The following is a 16328-nucleotide window of genomic DNA, read 5'->3' on the forward strand; positions in this document are numbered from 1 at the left end:
TAAAGGTGTTACAGTTTATTCCTTGTTGAGCATGAAATGACATAATTATGGATGATGTCACATATTCATGGGGCGCTGAATGTAAAAACTTGGTCGCTGTTTCATAGCCTACTTTTTTACTTTTAGCTAACTTTCCTCACATTTAGCTAACTTTTCTTTCATTTAAGACAGAAATTCATGTAAAACAATGTTTCATATCATTGTTAAAAATGTGTAGACATGAAAAATAAATGTTAAATCTAAATGTTAAAACCAAATGTAAAAGTTAAATCGAAATGTAAATGTTAAATTTAAATGTTAAATCCAAATGTAAATATTAGATCTAAATGATAAATTTAAATCTAAATGTGAAATCTAAATTTCAATTTTAAATCTATATGTAAATGTTAAATTGGTTGCCAGGTGTAAAGCTAAATGTTTAGAAATTATACGAAGTGGGAAGGCGATGGCAACACCCACACCCCACCCTCAAATGTCTTTGGTTACAGCATTTTGGTACTCTCAGTGAATCTATGTCTGATAAACTGTGTGAGAACAGTTGTCCACACATTCCCTCAGCTTATGTGCAGCCCATACATCAGTCATTACCGCTCTTTTGAGTTTGTGAGTTCGGCGCAATGTCTCTCTTCCCCCTCCACACTCACTGAACCAGAGTCAATGATGTGGGCGGGGCCTCATGATTGTCAGGTGCTGACCTGCCCACTTTGCATGATTTATAAAGATTAAGCCTTACACTTGGCAATGGAGTTAACATTTAGATTTAATATTTAGATTTAATATTTAGTTTTAGATTTAACATTTAGATTTACATTTAACATTTAGATTTAATATTGAGCTTTAGATTCAACATTTAAATTTAGATTTAATGCTGTGGCGGTTTTGTTGTTGGCTTACGCGTGCTGTGTAGAGTGGATGCTATTGTGGCCAAAAAATAAAGAAAGTGAAGTACCAAAAGGCATTGAAGTCCTGTTGGATTTTCCAATCCATTTATTGCAGATGAAATGACCAATAAAACCAGGTTGTAGATATTGCAGGGTATGAAATAGCAAAACACTCCATACATTCAGCATGATCGCACGGTAAAAACCGTTTGTTCTCCAGCACCACACCTGACCCTCATTACAGCCTCTTTTTCTGGTTGATTAGGGCAGAGCCACTCCTCAAGCGCCCTCTACTGCTGAAATGGCTCCACCATTTAGATTTAATATTTAGCTTTAGATTTAACATTTAGATTCAGAATTAGATTTAATTTTGAGCTTTAGGTTTAATGTTTAGATTTACATTTAATATTGAGATTTTACATTTACATTTATTTTTCATGTGTACATACCAGTATTTTTTGTTAACAATGAGAACACATGAATTTCTGTCTCAAATTAAATAAAAATAAGCTTAATGTGAGGAAAATAAAAGAAATGTTCAAATATGTCGGCTATGAAATGTACATTCTGCACCCCAAACATATTCACCTGAATTCACACATTAGATTAAGAGAAGGAACAGTTGCGTGTGAAGAAGCTCATTACACCTGTGCTGGAGAACCTGAGTTTGTGACTTCTACCCAGTAACAGTGAGGAAAAAAATCTCATTGGCTGAACAGGAGGCTGATGGTCACGTGACGCCTCTGTGTGTTTTGGGAGCGCACAGTGTTGATCCACAGGAAAGAAGTCAGTGCTCACCTCCACCATGAACACCTTCATCTTTGTGTTTCTCCTGGGAACACCCGGCGTGACAGCAGGTCAGTCCACATTCATTTTCACACTTTACTGTCTTTATGTGAGGAGGAATGGAAAGCTTTGTTTGACGCTCTCTGACGTCACTTTACAGCCTGGAGTTAGACTCACTTATTCACACTGGGACAACTTTACACCTACAACACTATCATCTGCTCTCTTTCAACACTTTCACATCATTTATTATTATTTTTAACGCTTTCAAACACACGTTTATTAACGAGTCCGTGACGAAAACTTAATTTAAAAAAAAATCTTTTTCATTTTTAACCTGCTTAACAAAGGTGCACGTCACGTGACGTCATTCAACCACATTCACTGAGAATAAAGTTCAGTTTAATGCACACTCCGAAACACAGAAATACCAAGATTGGAGGAAAAGGAGAATTTAATTTAATTAATTTTATTTTTAATATGTAAACTTATCTAATCAAACTTTTCAAATCTATATCTGGAGCAGAATAAACATTTTTTGTTGAGTAATATGGTGTTCCGATTGTAAAGTTGCTCATGCTAAAATAAACAGCAACTTTTTGCAACATTTAGTAACAAACCACGTTTTAAAAGCATCTTTTTTAAGTTACTTTTGAACCAGTTTTACTTACAGCAATATGTGAAATTTGTGATATTTACTTTTCTCATAAAAATATAACGTCAATGTTAAATCTAAATGTCAAATCCAAATGTACAAGTTAAATATTAAATCTAAATGCTAAATTTAAATGTTACATTTAAATATAAAATGTTAAATCTAAATGTTAAATGTAATTGTCAGGTGAAACTAAACATTTTTTGTATAATTATTGTTTTTGTTGCCATTGTAGTGTGATTCTGGAGTCATTTTGTGTATTTTTGTATCTTTTTGTGTAGTTTTGCTCATTTCTGTTGTCAGTTTGTGTGTTTTTTTTTTTGTATAAATAATTAGTTTTGTGTATTTTGAGTCATTTTCACATTTGTGTTGTTGTTTGGTGTATTTTTCTGTAATGTATGTTTGTGGGACAATGTTGAGAGGAGGAGGCTCAGCTGGAGCGAGGTGTGGGCCATGGAAGCACAGAGTCTGTGCTTTACCATTAGGGCTACTTGCGTCCTTCCAACACCTGCCGATCTCCATCAGTGGTTTGGAGAGGACCCATCTTGTACCCTTTGCTCCAGGCCAGCTTCCCTCCAGCACATTCTATCAGACTGTAAGGCCAGTCTCACCCAACGATGGTACATTTGGTGCCACAACCAAGTTCTAAAGAGCCTTGCGGCCGCCTTGGAAGACAAACAATCTGCCTCCAGCTCCCTACCACCACCAATATACAACCCCTCCATGGACAACTGCCTTTGTTGGTGAAGGGGCTAAAGCAACCAGGAGCAGCTCTGCACTGTCAGAGAGAGGCCAGCTGTGCTTAGCATGTGACTGGGCGATATTGACTTCAAAAAAATATCACGATAATTTCTGGTAATATCACGATAACAATAAAAATCACGATAAATAAAAACTGTGAATGAAATAAAGTTTAAAAAAAATCACAATTTAGTCTAAACAGGTTCCTTACAAACACAAATAAATCTGAATACATCAACACTAGATGCATTAAAAAAGGCTACAATAACTGCTAACTCAAAGAGTTCATGAGCTGATATTATATGGAATATATTTGTGTATGTGGATTACTATTAATGTTTTTGTATGCAATTTATTTCTTTCCTCACTTGAAATGAAATTATTTAAAAAAAACAAAAAAAAGCACATGAAAAGTACAAATAACTCCAATAGTGTTTTTACTGCAAATGAATCTTGTTGATTTCATATATGATAATGAGTTACATAAAGTTATGGTACGAAGAATCTTAGACGATAAAATTCCTACTGGGCAATGCTGGTAGAAATTGGCCAACAACTGGTGTTTCATGCAGAGATCACCACCACCTTAAGACCTGATCTGGTGATCTGGTCCCGCTCCTGAAAGAAGGTTTACATCATCGAGCTCACTGTACCCTGAGAGGTTTCCGTAGATGAGGCATATGAGCGAAAACACCTGCGCTATGCTGAATTAGCTGCAGAAACACAACATCGCGGTTGGAATACAGAAGTCCGCCCAGTGGAGGTTGGATGCAGAGGGTTTGTGGCAACATCTGCCACCAAACGAGTCAGGGGCCAGAGCCAGCACGCAGCCATCAAAGTTGCATTGGAGTCAGCAGAGAGAAGCAGCTAGTGACGCTGGCTGAAGAGGAACGATACCTCTTGGGCCCCCAAATAGTGGGTCAGGGGTGTGCGGTTGGTTCAGGCTTGGCTCGGGGGGCTGGGACGCAAGCTATGATCACCCTGTGGCTGGCCTCCTCTGGGGAGGGTGTATAGTGAATGGCCCAAACACCCCATGATCTGGAGGAAAACTACTGATGATGTGTCCTAGGCCCTTGCTTGCCTTGAGGGGGAGGGCGTCCTGTTCCCTGGGTCAGGCCCTTTCATAATTTTTTGTACATGCTTGCATCTTATCCTGTGGTTTGGCATCTTTTTGAAGTCATTTTGTGTGTTTTTGGAGCCTTTTTGTATATTTTTGTGCATTTTTGTCATTTTGTGTATAAATGTTATTTATTTTTTTGTTTTATTTTACTCATTTAGTATATTTTTATTATAAATACCTTATGTGTGGTAAGAGCGTGTTTTGAGATGCGTGTGTGTGAGACTCGCTACCTCCATCTCCTCCGTGGGTTCTCTCTAACACACGCATGCACATAATCCGTCACAGGTTGTTGAGAGAAAAAACAGGGACCCGGGAGTAACACGAAACATAAACGTTTGGCAACACCAAAGTCGCAACTCTCTTTCTAAACGGCTGTGTGCGTTCAGCATGGACATCTTGGCACTCTTACACATGCACGCGCATCAGCTGCTAGTATCTTAACACATTGAATATTATAAGAAGAAACACTCACCCTTGCGCAGAACAAACGATAATCATCGTGGAGCCGTGTTGTGGATCCATCCGCTCACAAAAAAGTTACATTCCTCTGTCTGAAGACGCAGATAGTTTGTGATATGGTCGGCTATTGGCATCAGCACAGCCGCTGCGCACAGTTCATGGAGACGGAGGAGGAAGTGGACTCCGTGACCCGCGATTTAAAGGAAGTTTGTGGTCACTGGAATAATTTTAAATTACCATGAAATATTAACTTAAATAACTTTTTTTAAACCCAAACAAACTGCGACACAGTGACGTCATGAACTGGATGACCCCGAACCGGAAGTACCGCGCTCAATACCGAGAGGGAGCTTTAATCTTAAAATTAAAATGAACATTTTGAACATTTTGCTACACCAAATTGCTACAAAATGAAGCATGCACACACTCGGGCTATGTGCAAGCTGTTCATAAAGTTTCAGGTCAAACAAACACCCCCTCAGGGAGATATTCGGGCCACACACACACACACACACACACACACACACACACACACACACACACAGACGATCTTTGATTTATTAGATAGATAAAATTGTTCTTTATAAAAGAAAACTCCATAAAATTCAGATTTAGAAATACTAAATAACTTCATTCATTTAATGTAAAGTTAGTCTGAGCATTTAAAACACAGTGTTTAGTTAAAGGCAGGTCAACTTCATTTGTTTAACTTCCAAAGAGAAAAAAAAAACAAGCATCTTTGAAATTAATGTTATTTTAGTCTTATTTTGTCCAACAACACTAAAATGTGTGGTACAGTTAGTGTTTGTAACAGCAGAGATCACTGTGATGTGTGTGATTGTGTGGATACGTTCATGTTGTTCAGTGTGTGATGAAGTTGTAAATCTGATTTAATGACTCTGACTTTTTCTTACAGTGCTGCACACTCTGAGATATTTCTCCACGGCTTCCTCTGACGTACCAAACTTCCCAGAGTTTGTGTTTGTTGGTTATGTTGATGATGTTCAGATTATTCACTACGACAGTAACAGCAGGACAGCAGTGCCCAAACAGGACTGGATGAAAGACAACAGATCAACAGTACTGGGAGGAACAGACTGGTAAATTAATGGGTTCTCAGAAGAGGTTCAAAGACAACATTGAAACCTTAAAGCAGCGTTTCAACCAAACTGGAGGTTTGTTAAAGTTCTCTTGTTCTTTCTAATGCTGATGTGTGACAGTGTGTGTTAATGCTTGTTGTGTAGCTGTAAACAGACGTGTGGACACACACTGAAATGTGCTCTCATCCCAGTGTGTAATGGAGGTCTACTTGAATAGAAACACGTGTGTGCTTTAATAAAGTTTAACTGCAGAGCGCTGTCCATTTATCATCCAATGGATTAATATCATAAATAATCTCGCGCATTCACAGTGTCAGCAGGTTATTGCCTGAGTTCTCATTCCTGCCTTTTCTGTAACAACAGGGTTATTTTTGGTCTGAACTATGGATTTTAAATATTCATCATTTCAAACTTCAGCCACCTGGTCGGTTTCAAGTTATGAAGTGGATCACATCTGAGCGAGTATAAAAGCTCCGCCTACTGCTGCCTGCACTAACCGTGTGGCTCTTCACTGTCATCATGGATTTATATTTATTATATTTGTTTAAGATCATAAACTGTTCCTCCATTCATTGTAAAGACGCTCAGTCTGCCAGTTCTCTCCAGTGATTGGTCAGACGCTGCAATCTCCACCCCTTTCAAGTGCATGCGCACATAGCGAGGCTGTAAACACGTGGCTTAAATTAGCATGTTTAGGTGATCCATTGTCGTAAGACAGCTCCTGTCTGACAGGGAATGTTTGGTTAGTTGAAGCCTGCTAACGGAGATGAATTAGATTCGTAACATAGGCCCTAACAGTCTTTATATCTGTGATTTAGTGGATTAATAACCATTGATTTCTTTCTTTATTATTATTTTTCTTCTTAGTGTCAGAGGAGATCAAACCCCCTGTGGAAACTACTGACAGTCCACTGATGAATGGTTAGTCCATGTACCTCTGATGCTGTTCTGTCTCTATGTTTGACCATTTGTGTGGTTTTACAGTCAAAAACAAAGTTTACAGAGATTTGTTTTTGTTGTAAATCTAAATCCCTGCAGAATGAGTCCATGGGTCATAGTTCATGTCATGTGCATCCTCATCATACACTATAGTGTACTGGTCCATGTATGTTTGTGGTCATTGGATTTTCTGTTCACAAAAGGAAACCGAAAAACAAAATAAGTGGTTATTTGATTTTTGTTTTTTTAAATTAAATTTTTTTTAATTCAAGACATTTTGAGAAGGGTTCAACAAAAATATAAATAGCAGTTGATTTTCATTGTCTGATTCAAAAAATAAACGATAGAAAATAAATGCCTTATTTTCATTAGGTGCAACCGGAAGTTGCTGTTTTCAAAGTAAGAGCGCGTATGAGAACAATGTTGTGTTCTGGCAAGAGCACAAAAATATTTAGTCCAGACTAAAATGTCTTTGGAATCTAACTCTGAGGTGTTTTTTGACATGACAGAAAAAGGTTCATCATCTGCAGAAATCTCTGCATGCATATCACACCCAGGGTGGAAGAGGTTTACCTGCTATCAGGTTGTCTTCCTTGAGATAATGTCTCATTTATTTTACTGTTTCAAGAGGAAAAAAACAATAACAACCTTAATGACCTGCTGTCAGTCTGTCATAGAAATATGTGGGAAAAACATGTGAGGTTTATTATTATTTTTTAAAAGTGTTTTGATTGTCAATTTCTTTTAATAAGTGTAATTTTTTACAGGTGATGAGGTTCGATCAGTCACTTCCAGTTCATCTGAAGAAAACGTCTCCAGCACTGGGAGCGACAAACCGCTGATACAACTTAAAAGCTGCACTCTTTAAAATTTCTTCTAATCATTCTGTGTACACTCTGTAACCATGAAAATATTCATCCTCACAAACAAGATTTATTTTTAAAAAGCTTAGTGATATGGAAATTTGCACAATGTCTTCTGTAAAGTAAGTTTATTTCAGAGCTCTGGTATGAAGATGGTACACATGCAGTGGTCCCTCAGGAAACAAAAAGAAAGAGTGTCCACACTCAGTAACAATTCACATCTATTATAATAGAAACCAAGGAAGGCTGCTATTGGCTAACGACATAAACAAAGGTAAAGGGATTCTTACTGACTGTGAAACACAAGGTCTTAATTTATATATATATAATGTATATTAGTCTTAATTTATATATATATAATGTATATTAGTCTTAATTTTGTTTGGCGTTTTGTCTTAACTTTCCAGTCCTGTTTTTTTTAGTTTTTCTCAGTGGTTCTAATTCTCTTCAGTAGGAAAGCCTGTAAGGAAGAATTTAGAAATAGAAAGTGATAATAATAAGGGGGAAAAAAATCACAATCTTTTAGTCTTGATTATTTTTATTTTTAGTTCAATTTGTTTAATTATTATTTTTTAGTCTTACATTTTTTTTGATGTTAATAAAAAGGTCTCCAAAGACATTGATAGGATGCTATTTAAATTTATATGGAGAAATAAAAACCACTATATTAAAAAAACTGTAATAATGAACTCATACGATAAGGGTGGCCTTAACTTTTTAGACTTTTACTCCTTAAATAATACATTCAAAATAAATTGGCTGAAATAATTCATCAAGGACACATCTTCAATTTGGAATTTTATTCCAAAATTTGTTGAGGTTTAAACTTTTTTTTTTTAATTATGTAATTATAATATTGAAAAAATCCCTTCCAAACTTTCCAAATCACAAACAAATGCTTCTCTCTTGGCCATTGATCTACAAACATAATTTATCCCCACAAAGATACATCTGGAATAATAGACATTTTACACAAAAACAAATTCCTCTTCTACCCTAATTGGTTTTCTCACAATATCCTTTTGGTTTCTCAGCTAACTAATTTAGATGGATCATTAATGACATATCATTTCTTTTCAAAATATAGTTTAACCAACATTATTACCCATTGATCCCACTAAAACTGAAATTAATCAAATTTGCGTTTCTTCAACACACAACAGTAACCGTCAAATACGCTCTTTATTTCAAAAATAAATCTCCTTATGTCATATCTTATTGGAACTCGTCTATAAATAACCTTAACTGGAAAAAGATTTGGACGCTGCCAGCTAGATATATCATAAACAATAAGGTAAGAGAAGAATCTTTCAAAAATAATTCACAGATTTTACAATGTTTCAAAAAAGAAATTGATATACAGTAAATTGCTGTTTGTGTGAAAGACTCCCTGAAGACATTCTTCATCTGTTCTGGTCCCGCCCCTTTTCCAACAAATTGTGGAATGACATCTGTAATCTGATCTCTGCTTGTATTGAACCTCACTTCTCCTTATGTTTTGAACATGTATTGTTTGGTCATTTTGAATATCCACCTATGAGAAAGGAACAATTCTATATAATTAACCTTATTATACTTTTAGCTAAATGGCACATTCACAAGTGTCGTTATACAAAACAGAAACCAATGCTTTCTATTTTTGAAAATGAAGTCAAACAATATGTTAAAACCATCAAACACTCCACTAACATGAAAGCCATCAAGACTTTTGATTTGTGTTTTTGTTTAATGTTTTACTCTGAAGCTGTACCTCTGTATGTTTCCCCTGGTGGTTGTATTTGCACTTTTTGTATTTTACTGTTTTATGTTTGAATAAAGTTTGAAAGGAAAAAAAAAAATATACGCTTTGGATGTTGTTCCTACAGGAAGGTCACAAGTTAACATGGAAATGGTACAATTCCCCTGCGACCTCTGGTAAAAACGGTATGTAGAGATTAGAATCATGTGCTGACAGCTGATCAGTGTCCCAGCGGTTAATGCTCAGACACTGGTAAGGATTTATTTTTTCTCATTGACGCAGGATCGATTCCCAGTGGATGCGACTCAAGTGTTTATTTATTTGAATGACAGATCATATACGTGTTCATTGTTTTATTGTTTCATCGTATTATACAAACTGTAGATTTTGTAAAAACAATAAAAACACATAGGGTTGAAGAAGTGCGAGACACGTAACTTCCTGTTTACAACAGTTGCAGTGAGTTCACTTTGCACCGTGAAGTCTGGTGTTATAATGTGACGCTTCCGCACACAGAGCTGTAAACACTATCTCATATTAACGCTTTAAACTGTACAACGTAAATAAAAGCTACCCGGCATCAACGAGGGCACCTTAGCAACCTGGTCCTTTTTCAACACATCTGCCGTTGCTGTGGCAACAAGCCACGCTACCGGAAGTCGGTCGCCAGTTAAAATGGTCACTACTTAAACTATAACACCGGTCCTATAGTGATCACTTGTTTATGCCAACCTTCTTATTTTCTTTTCAATTATGTTATCAATGGAATTTAATCAATAATTTTATCGGTAATCATGTTCATTGTGGATCAGAGTTATCATTTAGATATGTTGTGTAGTGTTTTTAGCAAAACATTGTGCTTAATGGTTCCAAAGCACTTTAAACACAAGCTGCTTTTTTGTTATTTATATTGAATATGTGCTATTATTTAAGTATTTAGATTATTAAATTATATAGTTAATCATATTGAGAATAATTTAATAATCTGAGAATCATGAAATTAAAAATATTGTACAATATTTGACTAATATATAGAATATAATTTATTTATAATACAACCTGTATTATTTAAGGAATTGTAGAGACATATTTGTATTACATGGTCCTGTTCTCTGCACAGACCAGGTTATTGATGGTGAGCTATGGAAAGGCATTAAAGCCACTGTATCCAGGAGAACCTGTAACTCAGAGTCTTCCAGCACTGAACCCCACTTCCTGCTTAATCCTGGAGGTAAGAGGCTCTTGTAGCATATGAACTGTTGCTCTCACACACGACACAACCTACCTCTGGACTCTAAATCCCTGCCTGGGTCAATGAACTGTTCATTTGTGTGTGAAGGAAATGGACAATTGAACATCAGGATCCAAGGAATTATTATTTGACTTTTCTTTATTAGTATTGTAATCTTGAATAATTAGTTTTCTAAGTGTTCTATATTTTGATTTGCAACAGGGTTCTCAGAAACTTAATATTCTTTATAGTTATCATACTTGACACTGTACATATGCACTGAATGGCCATTCAAAACAATGTTTGATGTTATTAAATGTCTTGTCTTGTTTCACATAATACATGGTATCTTTAAAAGCAATTTGTCTGTTTCTTCAGTTTCTGTTCCTCTCTCCTTGAGTTGTACTTAGTCTATTGATTTACTAGTCTAAAATTATACTTAAATACTTATTTCACTATTATTTTACTTTGCTTAATAATCTAAGTATGTGTTACATAATCCTACATTTTCAATAAACACCATATCGTGACGTGTCATACAACAATTGGCTACGTGCTTACGTTAGCGTGATTATTATGGTTTGGTATCGGATAAGACAAACGAAACGGTGCAAAACTAACAATAGGAGCTGAAATTAAGTTGTAAAATTAGTTAGCAAAAACCAAACATGTGGAGATATTTATCGGGTGTTGGAAAAACCTCAACCGCAAAAAAATGAAGGCTTCTGCCGACACAGGGAAAAATAATGAAGAAATTGAGGAGTTTTATTACTAAATGGATGTCGAGTCGTGAGTGGCTGGTATTCCACCATTTGTTCACCTTTAAAATGTGCATCATACAGTTTGTGGGGAGTGGGATTTGTTTACATTTGAAGAGCATGTATATTAGTAAAACATGTTTTCTCTACAGTACATGTAATTCTTACTACTGAGTACTTCTATTCTTTCTAACTTCAGTGTTCCAGGGATTCAATTTTCATCTGAGTTAAGTTTATTTATTAAGTTATGAGAATCTACTTTATAAAAGGTTCACTTCTCTGACACACCCAAAGTTCCATATTACACCTTTTAGACATCATTGTTTTTAAATTAAATGTTTATGTTTGGACCATTTTAATCTATTTCTGTAATAATCTAAAACAAAAACTATTTAAAAAAAACACGAATGCTTAAATCTACTTGTTAATCATAATGTAGTTTATTTTTGCTGGAAAAAATTTGGCTGGTGGAAAATCTGGTTTTCAAACAGTTTTAGAACATCTGATTTCAACTTCATCTTAATCTGACAAAAACACAACCAAGTACGTAAGTGATGAGACAAATCAGATATAAATAAGGCATCAGACTAACACTAAAAGTCAGTTTGACCCAAAATGCACAAAGTCTAAATCATCAACAAATAAGAATAACTGTATTTTTAAAAATTCAAATTAATACATGTTAAACAAATCATGTTTATATACCTAAATAATCAAATAAAACAGACATATTAGACCCCTAAATGATAAAACAATAATAAATAAATCAATAATCTTAAACATAATTTGTATTGCTTTAAATCACCAGTAATTGTCATCTTTAACTAACTATAATAACTGATTGTTGTTTGTAAATGTAAAACATCTTCTAATTAAAATAAATACTGTAAGATTTAAACTTTTTAAAACAGTGTTTTGACTAATAAAATTTCTTCCTGCATGTTTGTCTTTATCTTTGAGCTCATGTTTGACTCTGACAATCACAAGTCAATGTGAAACGTCTCACAGTTTAAGTTTCGTTTTAACCTGAGATTTTTCCTTATAGTTGGTGCCAGATGATGTTAGGCTTGTATCCAGTAGTGAACCCAATTGCAGAGACGGAGACTGAGACTGGTGATGAACGCAATGACGATGTTTATTTTCAGTACTTATTCGTTAGTTGTTTGCAGGTGAAGAGTCCGGATGAGAGCTGACAGAGGCAGGCTGGTGCGTGGAGAGAACAGGGGATCCAGGGCAGGTCTGTGAGCTGACAAAGAGGCAGGTAGTTCACAGAGTAGTCCGTGTGGCTGAGCCCAGGCTGGTGCAGGAGTGGAGGGAAGGCAGGATCTGACTGAGGAAGAGGAAACGATCTGGCAAGGAGGTGGAGGTGGAGCTGACGACCGGTTCCTTTAGCTGTGGAGAGTGGAGAGTGGAGAGTGGTGATTGGCTGCAGCTCAGCTCCTCCACAGCTGAAGTCACTCATGTATTTAAGCACACACCCACAGTGAGAGAGAGCCTGCAGCCAGAGGGGGAGTAGGAGGGCCTGACAGATGACGTAACGCCCTCTGTGAAATCCTATTGGTGGAGAGAAACCATGATGCGTTTTGTTTTATCCACCCTCTCAATGTTCTTCAGGAAGAAGGAAACAAGAACAAACGCACCTGCTCTTCTGAAGAAGAGTTGAACCTTCGCGATAAATGTGAAAGAAACAAAAACAGCCAAAATGAATTCTTCATTTTGGCTGTTTTTGTTTCTCTGCCTGAGTCTGAGTCTGCTGTCTGTTCCTGTAACTTCAGGTAAGTCTTAACATGGTTTTTAGAATTGTTTCTATTCTCAGGACATATGTTTTATGTACAAATTATAAAAACAAAACGTTTTATTGTTGGTCGTTGGTCAGTATGTTTAAAATGATCATTTGATTTTCGTTTTCAAATTGAAAAACTAAAGTTTTTTCAGGGTGAAAAAGGGATAAACAAACAAATCTGTTGATTTGAAATTTTTGATCCTAAAACCAAAAAACAGAAACACCAGAGGACAAAAACAAAACAAAACAAAAAATGCCCATTTTTTAACAGGTATGTACGTTTGCCGTATCAATATACCGACGTTCTATGGTTTTATCCAGAGCTGTATAGAGAGAGAGTTGTTACAACTCCAGTGGTTCGTTGTTCTACAACAATGGCGGCTTATGAAGCCTCACAGTGAGCAATTTTTTAACTTTAAGACGTTTAAATAATCATAATAGATATTATTATTATTTTTATTATCGTATCTAAACCCATTAACGTGTGGTGTTTTTTAATTACCCCCCCCCCACCGCCTTTTTAAAAAAAAGAAAATTCAAAGCAATACATACTGTATACAATACATTTTAACACAATTTTAAACCAAATTGATATGTTGGTCTTAACTACGTAAAAAAAGCAGATAAGCTAGCTTTTATAGTGAGGAATACAGATATATAAAAAAAAATGCAAATTGAGAACATTTACAAAAGGAAAATGCATTTCAGTTCAGGGAATATGGAACAATCTAAATGATGACATCAATTATTAAGCTCCCTTAATTACACTGACAACTTGACTCAAAGAAATTCACAAAATAACAACAAAAACACAGAAAATAACTCCAAAAACACATGAAAAATAAGGAAATACCAAATACACAGAAAATGATTCCAAAAACACATAAAAAATAAGGAAATGCCACATAAACAGACAAAATGACTCATAATTAAATGAAAATTCAAAGCAATACATACTGTATATAATACATATTAACACATTTTTTAACCAAATTAATGTTGGCCTTAACTACATTAAAAAAGTTAGCTGTTTACACTAATCATTAATACAAATTTACTTTAGGGAAAAAAACTATTTATGGAACTACATAAACATTTATTGTGTATAGACATACATATGACGGTGTACTGTATAAATATTGTCAATCAATGCAGTTATTGACGACAAATTACTAAAAATCCCAGTTATGTCACTAGGAATCAATGGATTCTAATGGCCCGCCACTAACTTCTGGGACAAAATTCAGTCTTACATGAATCACGTGACGGTCAAGTATTTTGGACTTCTGTTGTTGCCACTCTCTCTATACTTAAGATTAAAGATTAAATCAGGGCTTTTGCCTTTAATTGGCCATGTATTTTCTGCATTTAACCCATCCCTGAGGAGCAGTGGGCAGCCATTTTTGCGGTGCCTGGGGAGCAGTTCGGGGTTAAGGGACTTAACTCAACATCCCACAGTGATGGCCCAGGTGAGGCTTGAACCCTCCGATTACAAGCCCAGCGTCCTTAACCACTAGGCCATCACTCCGCTAGGCTATTCAGTTTAGGTCATGTGACTAAACCTGACCCTAAAAATTGTTGCACTATAGGGTTATAACCTCACCTTAACCATAACACGCTACGTACGTGTACTTTGGTAAACATACCAATAGCACCAGGGGGTTGTCCGTACGGCAACCGTACAAGTAGACACTTTATTTTTAATATGGTGAAGTTGTTTATTTTCAAAATAAGAGCACATACTGTATATGAGGTCGCTGCTGTATCTCTGGCACCAAAATATATGAATTTTTTCTATATTTTCCCTGCTGTTTAAAAATGTCTTTGGAAAATATTTTTGAAATGATAAAACAAGGCTTGTCATGTGTAAAAACACTGCAAATATATTGCACCAAAGTGTGAGTGGAAGGGGTTTTCAGCAAGATATGTGAGGAGTTTTATTTTGCACAGAAAAATATATGGTCCTCATATGTGTTCTTATTTTGAAAAGAACAACTTCCAGAGGAGAAAAACAAAAAAAACACCTGTTTTTGGTTCTGTTTTTCAATTTTAAATCAAAAATCAAATAATCAATTGTTTATTTGTTTTTGGATTTCCTTTTCTGAACAGAAAATTCAATGACCAAAACATTCACTGACCGTTGATAAAGTTCACACACAAAGATTAACTTTGTGTTCAAATTAAAATGAGTCATAATGACACAAAAGCCTAAGGCTATTTATGGTAATATAACATTAAATTTACATTTTAGCTTTTAGCGTTTTCCAGTCAGAGTTTTAGATAAATGTAGGTTTGTTTAGAAATAAATAAAAATATAAGATAATAAAGGAAAAAAACTCTGTGGCAACTTATAAAGCACAACATAGAGCAACAGAAACTCATCGCAGCAAAAAGTTACATATTAGAGCCAGAACAAATAATCAGCTGAGCTATTGATCAATGTTGATTAATTATTAATGGATAAAATCAACCTTATTATTCAACCACACCTATTAATTGTTCAGCAACTCGTAATAACCGTAGTGTAAAATATATTAAATACTGTATATGTCAGGCCTTTAACTGCTGAACAGTTTCATCTATTGTTTTTGGGTTCACTGTAATAAACTGATATTGTAGTTGACTCCTCCCCCTTAGTGGCTGAAGCTGTTGAAGCTTTTCGTGATTTTGTTGGTTTGTGCTGATGTTTGACTTTATTGATTGTATTTTTTCATTGAAAAATACAATCAATGAGTTGTAAATCTGAATTAATGACTCTTTTTCTTACAGTGCTGCACACTCTGAGATATTTCTACACGGCTTCCTCTGACGTATCAAACTTCCCAGAGTTTATTTCTGTTGGTTATGTTGATGATGTTCAGATTATTCACTACGACAGTAACAGCAGGACAGCAGTGCCCAAACAGGACTGGATGAAAGACATAACAGATCAACAGTTCTGGGAGAGAGAGACTAGGAGAGCCGTGGAAGATCAGCAGAGGTTCAAACACAACCTTGAAAATGCAAAGCAGCGTTTCAACCAAACTGGAGGTTTGTTAAAGTTCTCTTGTTCTTTCTAATGCTGATGTGTGTCAGTGTGTGTTAATGCTTGTTGTGTAGCTGTAAACAGACGTGTGGACACACTGAAAACGTCTCCTTCAAACCCTGAATAGAAAGCACAGCATCACTAAGTGAATGCTGCAGGAACCATTCCCAAAGCTGGAAAAATGCTGATGTCAGCACTTCCTCTGTCGTCCCTCAGAGTCACTAGATTCTCCATTGTTGTGTATTGTGG

General features: G+C 35.7%; 1 protein-coding gene across 4 annotated transcripts in view; it reads left to right on the forward strand.

Annotated features, from left to right (window-relative positions):
• The first annotated feature begins 1599 nt into the window (after positions 1-1599).
• Positions 1600-16328, forward strand: part of LOC114472535 (major histocompatibility complex class I-related gene protein-like) — a 33870-nt gene continuing 19141 nt past the window's right edge. The window contains exons 1-2 of one of the 4 annotated variants that reach the window (XM_028461857.1): positions 1600-1738; positions 15824-16084. In XM_028461857.1, the coding sequence (XP_028317658.1) occupies positions 1687-1738; positions 15824-16084 (313 nt within the window). In that variant the 5' untranslated portion in view covers positions 1600-1686. Of the gene's footprint in view, positions 1739-5568; positions 5818-12894; positions 13047-15823; positions 16085-16328 lie in introns of those variants that run through there. The other 3 variants (XM_028461856.1, XM_028461860.1, XM_028461859.1) reach the window with 3 other exon arrangements.

Source organism: Gouania willdenowi, chromosome 11 (genome assembly GCF_900634775.1).
Source record: "Gouania willdenowi chromosome 11, fGouWil2.1, whole genome shotgun sequence".
NCBI lineage: Eukaryota > Metazoa > Chordata > Actinopteri > Blenniiformes > Gobiesocidae > Gouania > Gouania willdenowi.